This window comes from Bubalus kerabau, chromosome 4 (assembly GCF_029407905.1).
Source record: "Bubalus kerabau isolate K-KA32 ecotype Philippines breed swamp buffalo chromosome 4, PCC_UOA_SB_1v2, whole genome shotgun sequence".
NCBI lineage: Eukaryota > Metazoa > Chordata > Mammalia > Artiodactyla > Bovidae > Bubalus > Bubalus kerabau.
This window is the reverse complement of record NC_073627.1, coordinates 2,499,219-2,515,133: the sequence shown is the minus strand read 5'-3', so window position 1 is coordinate 2,515,133 and position 15,915 is coordinate 2,499,219. Positions and strand designations below refer to the sequence as shown.

At 41.6% G+C, this 15,915-nt stretch overlaps 1 protein-coding gene across 6 annotated transcripts in view; it reads left to right on the top strand.

The window, feature by feature from the left end:
* Positions 1-15,915, top strand: part of LOC129648555 (ATP-binding cassette sub-family A member 6-like) — a 67,461-nt gene that overhangs the window by 3,375 nt on the left and 48,171 nt on the right. For 4 of the 6 annotated variants that reach the window (XM_055575002.1, XM_055575001.1, XM_055575000.1 and 1 more), the window contains exons 3-9: positions 1,690-1,922; positions 2,362-2,445; positions 2,941-3,041; positions 5,126-5,330; positions 6,980-7,141; positions 9,012-9,118; positions 9,482-9,708. In XM_055575002.1, the coding sequence (XP_055430977.1) occupies positions 2,946-3,041; positions 5,126-5,330; positions 6,980-7,141; positions 9,012-9,118; positions 9,482-9,708 (797 nt within the window). In that variant the 5' untranslated portion in view covers positions 1,690-1,922; positions 2,362-2,445; positions 2,941-2,945. The other 2 variants (XM_055575004.1, XM_055575005.1) reach the window with 2 other exon arrangements.

Here is a 15,915-nt window from a genome sequence, read left to right as displayed (position 1 = left end):
TCATGGGTATGGACGCACCTCTTTGGACTCTTGTATTTCTGAGGTAGCATTCACAGTGTTGACTCTAAGTTTTCTCATTTTTGCCCGGTAATGATGTGCCTCCATTTCTTTCTGTTTCTTCTGATTATTCTTCCTTATTTTCTTCTGTTTTTTCTTCTCTTTTAAAGTTTGGTTATACATCTGAACTTCCATGTTTTATTCTCTATTTCGATGTGTTTCTGGCTGGAAGTCGGGCCTTTCCTCATCACAGTAGGCCATACTGACAGTGACTGACTCAGGTTTTAGTAAGGAAAATAGCACCCCTGCCCCAAATAAAAATAAATCAGAATAAGGATGTCAAGAAAGAGGAATAGAAAGAACACTCAAGAAGCAATGATAAGAAGTGAAACCAGTAAAATACATGCAACTAATTATTGATACTGTAGTTGTGAATCTTAACGTAACTGTAAGAAGTGAAGTGAAAGTCACTCAGGCGTGTCCGACTCTTTGTGACCCCATGGACTATACAGTCCGTGGAGTTCTCCAGTGGGTAGCTGTTCCCGTCTGCAGGGAATCTTCCCAGCTCAGGGATCGAACCCAGGTCTCCCGCATTGCAAGGGGATTCTTTACCAGCTGACCCACCAGGGAGTCGATAGGATCTAAAACAACAAAATTAATAAAGATCCAAAATATATTTCAGGCGATTTAAAGGAAACTTAGATTTTTTGTGTGTGGGGGTCATTGATCTTTCATTGATACAAAACTTTTAACAGTGTTTACAAACTTCTACCCCATCCCCTTTCCCTGAAACATTTAGAACATCTGCATTTCTATGTTTTTGCCAGTTTTTAGTGTAAAAGACACATACTATTTCACTGTTGACTATTTTCAAAACCAGAGCTAATTACCAAGGAGAGAAATGTCTATACAAAATATCATGACTTTAAATGTTTGTTTTAAAATTATACCTCTTTTCTCCAGAACATATCTCAGATTCATGAATATGAACATCTGTGCCTTGGGAGCTATGTCAAATATTTGAGATTTCCCAATTCACAGACTTTGCTCTCTTGTTTTGTGGTTTACTTTGGCGGGTCAAGAAAAGTTTGTCACTCTTTACAAAGATAGACGATATAACAGGAATTGAATATATTTCAGTTTTTCCCCTAGCTGTCATGTATAAAAATTGACCTGAATCTTTTCCTAATTTTTTTTCCCATCTTTAGCAATCCACTTACTTTTGTTTTGCTCAGATGCCTTATGAAATCCTGTATCCATGATGCAAGGAGCAGGAGAAAGGAATTCGTTCATAATTCTTCCCTAGTCCAACTTGGATGTTTCTCCAAGGCAGACTATGGATTGCTTAGCAATCCAATTGTTTATTAGGGAAAAAGAAAAAACAAAACAACTCAGCTCCCGCGTGTTCTGTAGTGCGTGTCAGTCAGATATGTCAATGACAACTGTGTTTAGGCATTAGTAGTGAAAAGAAAAAAAAATAAAACGGCTAAAGATTTCTCATACAAGTTTAACCATTTTGTGTGGTTAGTTGCTCGTTCACTGCCTTTTATCCCATCTTGGTCTCATCACAGTAGCAGAGCTAATTTTGTTTTCCTTGCTTACTGTCTCCCCTGATCCCTGGAGTCGAAAGGCCAAGCGAACAAACACAGGGCTTTAATTCCTAACCAACCACTGACAGTCATTTCCCTGCAGGATAATTGGCTTGGGGAAGAAAAGGCAGAAAACAAAACAAGCTCATCACATGCAGCTTGGTCTGGCCCCGCCCCTTCTCAGAAACCAGCTTGGGCAAGAGCTGCTGGGAGCATGCCTTCATTGAAGGAACATAGGAAGAAGTGGCCATAAAGACATTTAAATTGTTGCCTCAGGCAAAAAGAACTGTGCTTTGACCCTGTTTCCAGGGCATTTTTTCTCTCATTATCCTGACAGTAAGTAGAGCTCCGTTTTGTTGTGTTGTGACAAATATTCGGGTGGACGCTGCGAAAATCAATCTATTTTCCAGATGTTTCCAAATACTTGTGTGTTCTGTACTGAAGACCTAACAACAAAACGTTTGTTTTTTCCCAGCCAACTTTCATTGTGTAGATAAAATAATAGAACATAGGAAAACAGTAGAATTTGCTTCTGTACCAGCTAAGGGAGACTCATCTGAGTATTTCGATATGAAAACTGAAAGATATTTTATTTGCAAACATTTGGGCAAAATTACTTTGTGTGATTTCTTTCCTCTTTCTCTCTGTTTCTTTTTTCTCTTTCTCTCTCTCTTTCTTTTTTCCACTTACTTTATAGTTGTTTTTTCGTCAGTTATTCAAGGACTTGTGAATTCTGAAAATTGAGGTAAATTGTTTTATGCTTCCTGTTTATCAGAATCAAGCTTCAAGTCATTTGAGTCTGGATAATTGTTCCATGGCATAACTCTTTGGATGAAAGTTGCTCGATTCAATCAGGAAGGTAAATATCAAAAGAAAGTACTTCCTTGGGATTGCTTCTAATAGACTTAATTATTTAGATGAATTTACGTTATCAGAATTTTTGTTAATTAGCTATGGAATTTCTTTTTAAAAGAACAAAAATTATAATTCAGATGAGATACTATTCAACTGTTCTATTCATATAATTGAATTTCTTTTATAGAATGTCAAAATGGGAAGCATCTTACAGGTTCAGAATTTAATTCTGTGTTTTCCATTGTAATACTCAATGTTATGGTAAAATTGTGTAAATGGTCCTCTCTACTTCCTTACCAGTACTCATCTCCCAAACAGCATATATTTGATGTAAAATTTTATAATCATGATTATTGAACTAATATTTTAAATCCTTTTTTGCATTTCCTAAAGGCAGGAAATATTTTCCCTCAAAATGTGACCAAGGCTTTTTTCTTATTACATTTATTTTTCTAGCTTATACGCCACCATATCTACTTTCTCTTTATTTAATGAACAGGCTAAATGCATATGAAACAGAAAAGTGTATACCAGCAAACTCAAGCACTTCTGTGCAAGAATCTACTGAAGAAATGGAGGATGAAAAGAGAGACCTTGCTGGTATGTTTGACCGTTTGATCCTTCTCACAGTTAGCAGTATTCTTTTATTTCATTGCCTCATGGTTCTCTTATATTTTAAGTAGCAGACTGCATTTATTTTGTTTTTTTGAGGAGCTGTAAGGATGTATTTTGTTTTATTGAATGAAAGATTCTTTCAATTCTATAGTGCTTTACAATTGTCTAAAGGTTCACACACACAGTTTCACATAACCCTATTTGTTGTTGTTCAGTTGCTAAGTTGTGTCTGACTCTGTGCGACCCCTGGACTGTAGCATGGGTTCCCTGTCCTTCACCACTTCCTGGAGTTTGCTCAGACTCTTGTCCGTCGAGTTGGTGACGCTGTCCAACCGTCTCATCCTCTGTTGCCCCTTCTCCTTTTGCCCTCTATCATTCCCAGCACCAGAGTCTTTTCCAATGAGTTGGCTCCTATAATAACCCTTTTTTTCTCTCACCCCTATATTGCCCCTACCCCTTCCCTCTCCCGACTGGAAACCACCAGCTTGTTCTCTGTATCTGTGAAAACTGCATTTATTGACTTTGAATTTCTCTCCAGTTATCGGAATTGAGAGACTCACAGTAGTCTCTGAAAAACAACCCAGAACTGCAAAGACAATGTTTTCCTCATTTTTTTTTTAAAAAGGAAAGTAACTAAAATCTAATTATGTGGTAATTAGATTATAAGCAATTATTGAGCTTCCTAGGTGGTTCAGTAATAAAGAATCTGCCTGCCAATGCAGGAGACCTGGGTTCAATCCCTGGGTCGGGAAGATCCCCTGGAGAAGGAAGTGACAGCCCACTCCAGTATTCTTGCCTGGGAAATTCCATGGACAGCGGAGCCTGGTGGGCTACAGTCCATAGAGTCGCAAAGAGTCAGAAACGACTGAGCGATGAGCACATAGCAACTATCAAAGCTGCTATCATGGGCAATAAATTTAGAGTCAAGAAATACTAACCACAGCATCTGCAAAAATAGAGGAATTTTAATTGGGGGCATTTATTTTCAAGGCCATAAATTTTCTACACAGAGATTATTTCCAAGAATTATGACCAAGTGACCCCACTGATTGTCAGCGTGCATTAAAGCCCCGTATCTCAATAGCTCAACGCAGCAAAGGTTTGTTTGTCACTCTTTGCAGTCTAAGGTTGGCAGGGAAAGGGACGCAGGTTGGGTCGGCGGAGGGACACAGACACGCAGGGCCCCAGGCTCCTTCATCGACCGACTCCGCCACTGATCGCGCGAGACTTTGGAGATTGTCCCTGGACCCTCAGGACGCGGAAGGACTGAGACAGGCAGAAGGAAGCTTGCGCGGGGCTCCATTAACCAGGCCTGGGCCCACATTCCAGTGCCAGAACTCAAGCGTTTGGTCCCACTGACTTTGCAGAGGCGGGGAAGGCCATCTAGCAACATGCCAAACAGGAGGAGATGATGGATGCCGATGAGCCACTAGACAATCTCTACCACTCTGCCCCTTCTCATGGATATGGCGGGAGTGGTAATGGTTTAGTTGCTAAGTCAAGTCTGACTCTTTGCGACCCCCACGGGACTGTAGCCCACCAGGCTCCTCTGTCCGCGCGATTTCCCAGGCAGGAGTACTGGAGTGGGTTGCCGCTTGCTTCTCCAGGGGATCTTCCCAACCCAGGGATCAGACCCGTATCTCCTTGGCCTGGCAGGTGGATTCTTTACCACTGAGCCACAGGGATGCCCGTGAATATGACAGCTGACAGACTGTTGCTCTTTGCCCTCCTGAACTCCTTCTGGGGGGCCCTGTGTCTTATAGACTCTGGGACCACCTGCCTGTGCATATAAGGAGTGTTGGCCTGTTCGCTATCCTGGTGGGCTCTGGAATGGCTTCTGCAGTAGTTCATGATTTAATGCAGGACTTTAGTTCCAGCGTTAGAGAATGACCTGTGTGTCAGCTGTCGTGGTGTAGATCTTTGGTTGCGTCGCATTGCTCTGAAGAGTGACGGCAACGAGAAGCCAACTACGTGGTGAAATTGGAATTTGTCTTCAATTGTTCTGGTCTGTTGACTGAGCTCCTTAAGGGATTACAATCTAAATTTGTTCTCTCTCTTTTTTAATATAGGAATGGGGATTCCCGATACTTTTAGCACTTTATATGTGCATATTTTCACATTTAAATGAAAATGTCCATTTTCCTGGAATGCCTCCCCAGAACCTGGGAAGGGTAGATAAATATAATAGGTCTTTTATGGATGTTGTGTACACACCAGTCTCCAACTTGACCCAGCAGATAATGAATAAGACGGCATTTGCTCCTGTAATGAAAGGTAGGTGTGCTAATGGCCAAAAAGTATTACTGATTTGATTATTTTATTTTTTAATGGAAGTACAGTTGATTTACAATGTTGTGCCAATCTCTGCTGTACAGCACAGTGACTCTGTTGTACACACATAATCATACCTTTTTTCTATTCTTTTCCATTATGGTTTATCACAGGATTTTGAATATAGCAGTATGGTAGGACCTTGTTGTGTATCCATCCTATATATAAAAGTTTGCGTCTGTCAATCCCAAACTCCCAGTCTGTCTCTGCTCCATCCCCTTCCTCCTTAGCAGCCACAGGTCTGCTCTCTATGTCTGTGAGTCAGTTTCTACTTCACAGAAGGTTCATTTGTATCCTTTTTTATATTCCACATATAAGCAATATCACATGGTGTGTGTCTTTCTCTTTCTGACTCACTTAGTAGGAGCATCTCTGCATCCACATTGCTGCAAATGGCATTCATTCTTTTTATGGCTGATCCACATTCCATTGTATATATGTACCACATCTTATGTTTTTGATAAAATGTATGCATTTTTAATTTGAAGCTACAGTTAACTATGATGCTAATTATCTAGATAGCAAGATAGCAGAACTTTGGCAGTTCTTTCTCTCACTTAGCCTGAACTATCAGCCTTTTAAACCTTTCTGGTTTGATGAGGATCTACTTCGGGGAGGCCTACATTTCTATGGGAATTTAAATAAAGGAATAGCTTTATAATTTCAGATTTGCAGAATACTGCCTAGGAGAAATATGTTATTGGTGAGTGTGGGTGTTTTTAACATGGAAATATAATGATTAATATTTATAATTTAGGAAAAAACATATAAATAAAAGAAATTAGATATGGTTATTATAACATTAATTTCAGAACTGGGAAAATTAAGGGTGAATAATCTAAGGATATTCTGTCTGCATATGGTGTAATTTGTAAACATCTTTAAAGTCCTTCATTCTAGATTTTTGCTGTTTGGCTACACCATGCAGCTTGCGGGATCTTAGTTCCCAGCCAGGGATCAAGCCCATGCCCCTGAGTGGAAGCATGGAGCCCTCACCACTGGACTGCCAGGGACGTCCCTAAGGGCTTTCGTTCTAAATGAGGCCTCTGTGTAACTGATAGAACCAAAATGTGCTTTTCACTCATGGGCAGGCTGGGTGCAGTCTGGTTATCTACTCTTAAATTCTGGATTTGAACAGGTAAAATTGCTTGCTGTTAAAGTCACTTTGTGTTCTTGGTCACTGTATAAGACAAAGACTATATGAAGTTCGTTTGCTTAGTAAAGCTAAAATCTGGAGTCCTTTGACCACATAATAACTGCTACAGTTACCTCTATTTTTGTACCCCGATTCTCTAATACATACTTATTTCTTGGCATAATCATTTTATATACTTAAAATTTGCCCTAATGCCTGTCATTATTAAAGGAAAACTGTTAAGTCTCATGCATATCTCCTGATTTTAGAATCTAAAATGACAACAAAAAATTCCTTTTTTTTTTGTTTTGCCTTTTGGATAAATTTAATTTAAAGGTAGAATGATTTTAGTTGATTCCAATGGAAAATAGGTGATGGCAAAGTTGAATATCACATTCTGTTTTGGTGAAACTCTAACAATCCTCTGTGTCTTTTTTTTTTACCATATAATTCACAGGAAGAAGAATTATTGGGGCACCAGATGAGAAATCCATGGATGAAATAATGCTAGACACTTTCTCATACAGTGTGGGAGTCATCTTTAATGACCCTTTCTCTTATAAGTTAAAATTTTATCAGAGATATTACGTTCCCATTTTGAAGGAGGATTTTTTCGCAGGTGACTTTCCATATAAAGTGTGACTGTTGCATTTTTCATGTTTTTGACACAAGGAGTAGGGTGGGATAGGCGGCAGAGGTACCCGCGCTAGCACCAGGTTCAAGAGACGACAGACCCTGCTGACCTTGTTCCAAGCTCAGTCGTCTCTTCCCCCTTGAGGACGGCTCTCAAAAACCCAGTGAGTCATCCAGCAGATAAGCAGTGAATTCCCAAGGGCATGTTGGAAAGCATGCAGAGGTGATTGAGACTGAGGTCCCAGCCTCAGGTGAGTGTCCAGGGTTAGCAGGACAGGCCGCCGGTGAGCAGTTAATGACCAGAGCAAGGAGAGGTGCTCGGGGCAGTTAGACCAGGGGCTCCCGAGAAATCCTGTGATGAGAGAAGCTCTGCCTGGAGAAGTGATGGTTCAGTGAACCCCGGACGGGGTGGCGTGTGTGGGGAGCCAAGGACTTCACCTTCCAGAGAGTAAAGGGGGTTGTGGATGGGGGTGCTGGGGTGGGAAAGAGCATGTGGTATTCGACATGGCAGAGGAGCCGTCCTGTGTAAGTGGACAGAGCGCACAAAAGGGGACGTGGTGGGAGAAGGAGGCTGGCACTGCTTGAGGGCTGAGGCGGTGGAGAGGCATCAAGGTGCTTTGAGCAGGGCAGACGCGGTTAGGTTTCCAGGCCTGAGGGAGCGCTAGCCCCTCAGGGAGAATGAGTGAAATGTACTAGTTCTGCTTCACAATGAGATGTTCATTTGTCACTGCTTGTTTTATTTCTCCCCACTTACATGTTTCCTATCACTCAATGTTACAAGAGAGAGCAAAGCGTAGGATTTGATGGACAGGATGGGCCTGCAAGGGTCAGCCTTCTGGGGGGTGACTGTTGCAAGCAGTGAATAAACAGAGGAATTCTGATTTAAACTCCATGTGTTCCCTAGACCAGAGTGATGTCCTCTTTCTGGAGGCCAGGAAAGGCCTGTGTGACGAGTTTACCTTTGTAGAGAGACCAGAAGGACAGGGAGGCGTGAGCCCTGGACCCTCCTGTAGGGAGAGCGTTTGGGCACGAAGCCAGCTCTGGTGCTGCAGTGCCTTGGGCGTCTTGAGACAACGAGGTGCCCAGGATGGGCCAAGCAGAGTGTTCGCTTCCGTCTTCTTTTCATTTTCTGAGACATCCTGTGCATGCCACGGTTTCCATGAGTAAAGTCGCCTTATTTAGAACTTTCATTTGATCCTTTTTCCTGTGGTTAGAAGTCCTGCCTGTTGAACTTTGGGGTATACGTGTCTCTTTCAATTCTGGTTTCCTCGGTGTGTATGCCCAGCAGTGGGATTGCTGGGTCATATGGCAGTTCTATTTCCAGTTTTTTAAGGAATCTCCACACTGTTCTCCATAGTGGCTGTACTAGTTTGCATTCCCACTCAGGAGGGGGAACACATGTACACCCATGGCCGATCATATGAAGGTATGGCAAAAAACCACTACAATATTGTAAAGTAATTAGCTTCCAATTAAACTAAATAAATTAAAAAAAAAAAAAACAAAACCAAAAACAAAAAAAAGCCCTGCCTGATGAAGGCTCCTCTAGAGCAGTTTCTCTTGGATTCTTGTATCTTATTTTCCAATCACCTTACTCCCGTACTGTTGGTCCTGCTGTTTCCTTTTATTTATTTTTTTGAGCCGAAAGCTCATTGCTCCCCCTCCTCATTTCGCTCAGTCATGCCCGACTTTTGCGACCCCATGGACTGTAGCCCACCAGGCTCCTCCATCCATGGGATTCTTCAGGCAAGAACACCGGACTGGGTTGCCATTTCCTTAGCTCATTGCTAGAGTACAGATATTAATGACTTTTCCTTCCATAATGTTGGTTCTGCTTCCTTTGTGTGTGATTATAGCTTACTGCCAGCGTACAAATATTGATGACTTTTCCTGTGCACTGGAGAGATACTGGAAAGGAGGATTTGTGCCTTTACAAGCTGCCATTAATGCTGCTATTATACAAGTAAGAAAAGTCCTAATAATTGAAGTGAGCTAATTCCAGAGGCATCAAGGTTTGATAAAAGATGGTGTCTACTCAGGTCTTCATGTGTTTATATAATGAACTGGGTATCCAAATGGTAAAACTGACATTTAGGTGAAGGAGTACATTTTTTTTAAACTTTAAATTTTCAAGTAGTTTTAGAAACACAATATACAGGGAGGCACCCCCCTGTTCTTCATCTAGTTTCTCCTGAAAGTAACATCTTGCATAACCACAGAACAGTATTTAAAACAGGAAATGTACTGGGGCCCAAGCTCCATAGCTTATTCAGATCTCAGCAGTGTCTATACTTTAATGATTGTGTTCATTTGCATTCTTCTTTAGATGACAACAAATCACTATGTGATGGAGGAGTTGATGTCAGTTACTGCTGTAAATATGAAGACGCTACCCTTTATCTTTAAGGAGAACCTTCAAAATGAGATGTTCATCTTTTACTGCTTGCTTTACTTCTCTCCACTTATATACTTCCTATCACTCAATGTTACAAGAGAGAGAAAAAAGTCTAAGGATTTCATGAACTTGATGGGTCTGCAAGATTCAGCCTTCTGGTGAGTGACTAATTCAAGTAGTGCAAGTGAATAAACAGAGAAATTCCGAAGCAGTGGAAGAGTATTACTGTTTTAGAACACTGGAACTTAAACTCGATGCAATGCCTACTTTGTTGTTGTTGGGACTTTTTTATTTAGTTCTTATTAAATTTTGCTATGCAAGATAGTGATTATACTTTTCTGGGCCGTTTTTTTGTGCCAGCATATATTAAACCAACAGAATGATAGAGGTACCGTTAAGATCACAGCAAATAAAAAAGAATTACCCAGTGTCAAAAGGAAGATGTGTACCAGACCAGGTGGTCTAATTTTTTAAAAATTTTTATTGGAGTGTAGTTGATTTACAGTATTGTGTTAGTCTCTGCAGGACCACACGGTGCATCAGACTATACATGTCCACATATCCACTCTTTTTTAGATTCTTTTCCATTACAGAGTCTTGGGTAGAGTTTCCTGTGCTATACAGAAGGTCCTTATTAGTGGTCTATTTTATATATAGTGTGTATATGTCAATCCCAGTCTCTCAATTTATCTCTTCCCCCCATCTGTCTTCCCCTCTGGTAACCGCAGGTTTCCTGCGTCTGTGACTCTTGCTGTTTTGTAAATAAGTTATTTTGTACCATTTATTTTTAGAGTCCACATATAAGCGATATCACACGATCTTTGTCTTTTCCCTCTCTGGCTTACTTCACTCAGTACAATGATATCCAGGTCCGTCCTGGCATGTTTTCCTCCCTTTTGTGTAACTGAGTATTCGTCATGTATGTGTGCCACACGTTCCTTATCCGCTCCTCTGCGGATGGACACTTAGGTCGCTTCCGTTTCCTGGGTCCTGTGGCTTTAGGCAGCTTCCGTTTCCTGGGTCCTGTGGCTTTAGGCAGCTTCCGTTTCCTGGGTCCTGTGGCGTTAGGTCGCTTCCGTTTCCTGGGTCCTGTGGCTTTAGGCAGCTTCCGTTGCCTGGGTCCTGTGGATTTAGGTCGCTTCCGTTGCCTGGGTCTTGTGGGTAGCGCTGCAGTGAACGCGGGGGTGCGTGCATCATCTTCCGTTTTCTCCGGAGGTGCACCCAGGGCCGTGTGGTATTTCTGTTTGTAGTTGTTTAAAAGGAATCTCCACACTGCCCTCCGTGGTGGCGGCACCGACTGACATTCCTATGAGAAGAGTAGAAGGGGCCCTTTTCTCCACACCCTCTCCAACATTTATTGTGTGTGGATGCTTTGAGGGTGGCTGTTCTGACCAGTGGCAGGTGATACCTCGTTATAGTTTTAATTTGCCTTCCTCTAATAACGAGCGATGCTGAGTGTCTTTTCCAGTGCCCTCCCACCTGGCCCACCCAGGATTATCCTTTAGTTTCTCCCCACTTCCTTCTATGAAGAAAGTACAGGCTTATAATAGCTAGTTTCTGTTCAGAGACTAAGTACCAAGCACATATTTTTTTTGAGCAACTAAATGCCGTATATTGGATTTGAGATTGCCTGGAAGGGTGCCCAGTACAGACGCTGGCAGGTAGGAAGCACTTGATAAGAGCACTTGCTTCTTACATTGATATATCTCGCCCCATTTCACAAATGATTTAATGTGATTTTAAAATTTATATTTCAACATGATTATCATATATGTATGTATGTCTCTATTTGTGTATATATTATAATAGCAAATAATAATTGAGTAGAAACAAAGGTTTAGCAAAATAATGAGTAAGATTAACAGATGAATACGCAGATCATACAATCTGCGTGTTAAAAAGCAGAGACATCCCTTTGCTGACAAAGGTCCATATAGTCAAAGCTATGGATTCTCCTGTGGTCATGTATGGATGTGAGAGTTGGACTGTGAAGAAGGCTGAGCGCCGAAGAATTGATGCTTTTGAACTGTGGTGTTGGAGAAGACTCTTGAGAGTCCCTTGGACTGCAAGGAGATCCAACCAGTCCATTCTGAAGGAGATCAGCCTTTGGATTTCTTTGGAGGGAATGATGCTGAAGCTGAAACTCCAGTACTTTGGCCACCTCATGCGAAGAGTTGACTCATTGGAAAAGACTCTGATGCTGGGAGGGATTGGGGGCAGGAGGAGAAGGGGACGACAGAGGATGAGATGGCTGGATGGCATCACGGACTCGATGGACATGAGTCTGAGTGAACTCCGGGAGTTGGTGATGGACAGGGAGTCCTGGCATGCTGCGATTCATGGGGTCACAAAGAGTCGGACACGACTGAGCGACTGATCTGATCTGATCTGATGGATTCTTCAGAATTCATGTACAGATGTGAGAGTTGGACTGTAAAGAAGGCTGAGCACCCAAGAACTGATACTTTTGAGCTGGTGCTGGAGAAGACTCGTGAAACTCCCTTGGACAGCAAGGAGATCCAACCTGTCTATCCTAAAGGAAATCAGTCCTGAATAGTCATTGGAAGGACTGGTGCTGAAGCTGAAGCTCCAATACTTTGGCCAACTGATGAGACATGAGTTTGAGCAACCTCTGGGAAATGGTGAAGGACACGGAAGCCTGGAGTGCTGCATGGGGTCATGAAGAACTAGATACAACTTAACGAGTGAATATAATATCTAAACCTCTAAGAGGCCAAGACTCTTAGAAAATTCTGTGATACCATCAGTTACAAAATTCATACTGTCTAGGAAAAGAAAAAAAAAGAAAAATAATCTGTTTGCTTTACCCTAAAAGAAATTTAGCATTTTTCAGTGTTGAGTCCTGGGAAATATTTCTCTGTATACTCCCCATAGCAACAAAATGCTATTTATGGGTATAGTACTTATCTGGAATGGATGAAGGACTACTTATTGAACAGCTCTTTACAAGAAACTTACTTGCTGAAATAAAATTAACATCTAGGAAATTTAAAGTTTCCTATAAAGTATATTTTATTAACAGTAAGAGTTTTAATTTTAATATAACTGAATTATGAAATAACAAAAGGGGAAAGTGGGTCTTGAAATTTAAAAAAGGAAAGTAATGTTTGTTCAGTGAAACCTTGGGAAGCAGAAAGGAGTAAGTGGTGTTTGTCAGGAGGAAAGAGAGAGAGGGGAACTCTGTACAAATGGCAGTGTCTCTGCAGCCGTTTTAGGACAGGGAGGCACAAGCCAACTCTAGGTTAAAGCCAAGAAGGTGCTGGTTGTTTAGATATGGCTTCATTCTCAGGTAAATGCTTCTTAGTATGCATGTAACCTAAAATTTAGCAAAATGGATATATGTTCTTAAAACTAACAAAGAAAAGAAAAATCTGAAATGTTCTTATTAAGAACACAATGTCTCATGGTAATAAGTTTTACAACATTCCCACTTTTTTTTTAACTAAGGCAAAAAATGTGAAATGCAGTCAATACTTACTCTAATGATGTCTGAAATTGCTTTGTTTTATCATGAAGTTTTTCATAGATAATTAACATCCCCCCCAACTCCACCCACAACTCCCTGCTATAGATTCCTTTTCTAGAAAGGTTTAACTTCCTTAATCCATAGTCCCCACACCCTATGGCTTTTCAGTTCCTACCTAGAGCAGTTCCCTTCTGTACTCAGGAAGTGAATTCTGTAGAATGTGGCATGCCTCACCAAAAATGCTGATTGTCTAGCACAGTTCAGATCCTTGTAATGACATAAAAGTTTAAAAACAAGTCAAATAAGCAGTAATTAAACATGCTCTGATACACAGAGTGCCTGATGAACTATGGACAGGGGTTCGTGACACTGTACAGGAGACAGGAATCAAGACCATTCCCAAGAAAAAGAAATACAAAAAAACCAAAATGGCTGTCTGGGGAGGCCTTACAAATAGCTGTGAAAAGAGACGTGAAAAGCAAAGGAGAGAAGGAAAGATATACCCATTTGAATGCAGAGTTCCAAAAAATAGCAAGGAGAGATAAGAAAGCCTTCTTCAGCAATCAACACAAAGAAATAGAGAAAAACAATAGAATGGGAAAAACTATAGATCTCTTCAAGAAAATTAGAGATACCAAGGGAACATTTCATGCAAAGATGGACTCGATAAAGGACCGAAATGGTATGGACCTAACAGAAGCAGAAGCTATTAAGAAGAGGTGGCAGGAATACCCAGAAGAACTGTACAAAAAAGATCTTCACAACCCAGATAATCACGATGGTGTGATCACTCACACTCACCTAGAGCCAGACATCCTGGAATGTGAAGTCAAGTGGGCCTTAGGAAGCATCACTACAAACAAAGCTAGTGGAGGTGATGGAATTCCAGTTGAACTATTTCAAATCCTAAAAGATGATGCTGTGAAAGTGCTGCACTCAATATGGCAGCAAATTTGGAAAACTCAGCAGTGGCCACAGGACTGGAAAAGGTCAGTTTTCGTTACAATCCCAAAGAAAGGCAGTGCCAAAGAATGCTCAAACTACTGCACAATTGCACTCATCTCACACGCTAGTAAAGTAATGCTCAAAATTCTCCAAGCCAGGCTTCAGCAATACATGAGCTGTGAACTTACAGATGTTCAAGCTGGTTTTAGAAAAGGCAGAGGAACAAGAGATCAAATTGCCAACATCCGCTGGATCATCAAAAAAGCAAGAGAGTTCCAGAAAAACATCTATTTCTGCTTTATTGACTATGCCAAAGCCTTTGACTGTGTGGATCACAATAAACTGTGGAAAATTCTGAAAGAGATGGGAATACCAGACCACCTGACCTGCCTCTTGAGAAACCTATATGCCGGTTAGGAAGCAACAGGTAGAACTGGACATGGAACAACAAACTGGTTCCAAATAGGAAAAGGAGTATGCCAAGGCTGTATATTGTCACCCTGCTTATTTAACTTATATGCAGAGTACATGATGAGAAATGCTGGCCTGGAAGAAGCACAAGCTGGAATCAAGATTGCTGGGAGAAATATTAAGAACCTCAGCTATGCAGATGACACCACCCTTATGGTAGCAAGTGAAGAGGAACTAAAGAGCCTCTTGATTAAAGTGAAAGAGGAGAGTGAAAAGTTTGGCTTAAAGCTCAACATTCAGAAAACGAAGATCATGGCATCTGGTCCCATCACTTCATGGGAAATGAATGGGGAAACAGTGGAAACAGTGTCAGACTGTTTTTTTGGGCTCCAAAATCACTTCAGATGGTGATTGCAGCCATGAAATTAAAAGATGCTTACCCCTTGGAAGGAAAGTTATGACCAACCTAGACAGCATATTGAAAAGCAGAGACATTACTTTGTCAACAAAGGTCCATCTAGTCAAGGCTATGGTTTTTCCAGTGGTCATGTATGGATGTGAGAGTTGGACTGTGAAGAAAGCTGAGCACCGAAGAATTGATGCTTTTGAACTGTGGTGTTGGAGAAGACTCCTGAGAATCCTTTGGAGTTCAAGGAGATCCAACCAGTCCATCCTAAAGGAGATCAGTCCTGGGTGTTCATTGGAAGGACTGATGCTGAAGCTGAAACTCCAAACACTTTGATCACCTGATGCGAATAACTGACCCCATTTGAAAAGACCCTGATGCTGGGAAAGATTGAAGGCGGGAGGAGAAGGGGACGATAGAGGATGAGATGGCTGGACGGCATCACCGACTCAATGGACATGAGTTTGAGTGAACTCCGGGAGTTGGTGATGAACAGGGAGGCCTGGCGTGCTGCAGCCCATGGGTCACAAAGAGCCGGACATGACTGAGTGACTGAACTGAACTGAAACATGGTCTATTGGGACATATTCATGCAAATTCCTGATTTTAATAATTTCACTGTTTTCTCCAGCTGTTTCTTATTAGGCAGTTTTGTGTACAAGGAAGAGCTCTGAACTGACGGAAAGCCTACAGCTGCTCTCTCAGTTCCGTTACTGATTTACTGTGGCGACCTTGAGTAGGACCCTTTATCAGGAAGAAGAACTGCCATTTACTCATCTGTAAAATGAGAAGCTTGGGCTAAAACACTCTCCAGGTTTCCTAGATCTAAGAGTGACTGCTATTTCTAATACCCACTTCATAAAAATGTGAACACCAGCACATCTATAGCAAAACAGTGTGAAACCGTAAGGGTGTTGCCATAATCTATGTTCAGTCGTGTCCAACCCTTTGTGACCCCCATGGACTTATAACCCCCCAGGCTCCTCTGACCATGGGATTCTCCAGGCAAGAACACTGGAATGTGTTGCCATTCCCTTCTCCAGGTGATCTTCCAGACCCAGGGATCGAACCCGTGTCTCCTGCATTGCTGGGGGATTCTTTATCCTGGAGCCACCT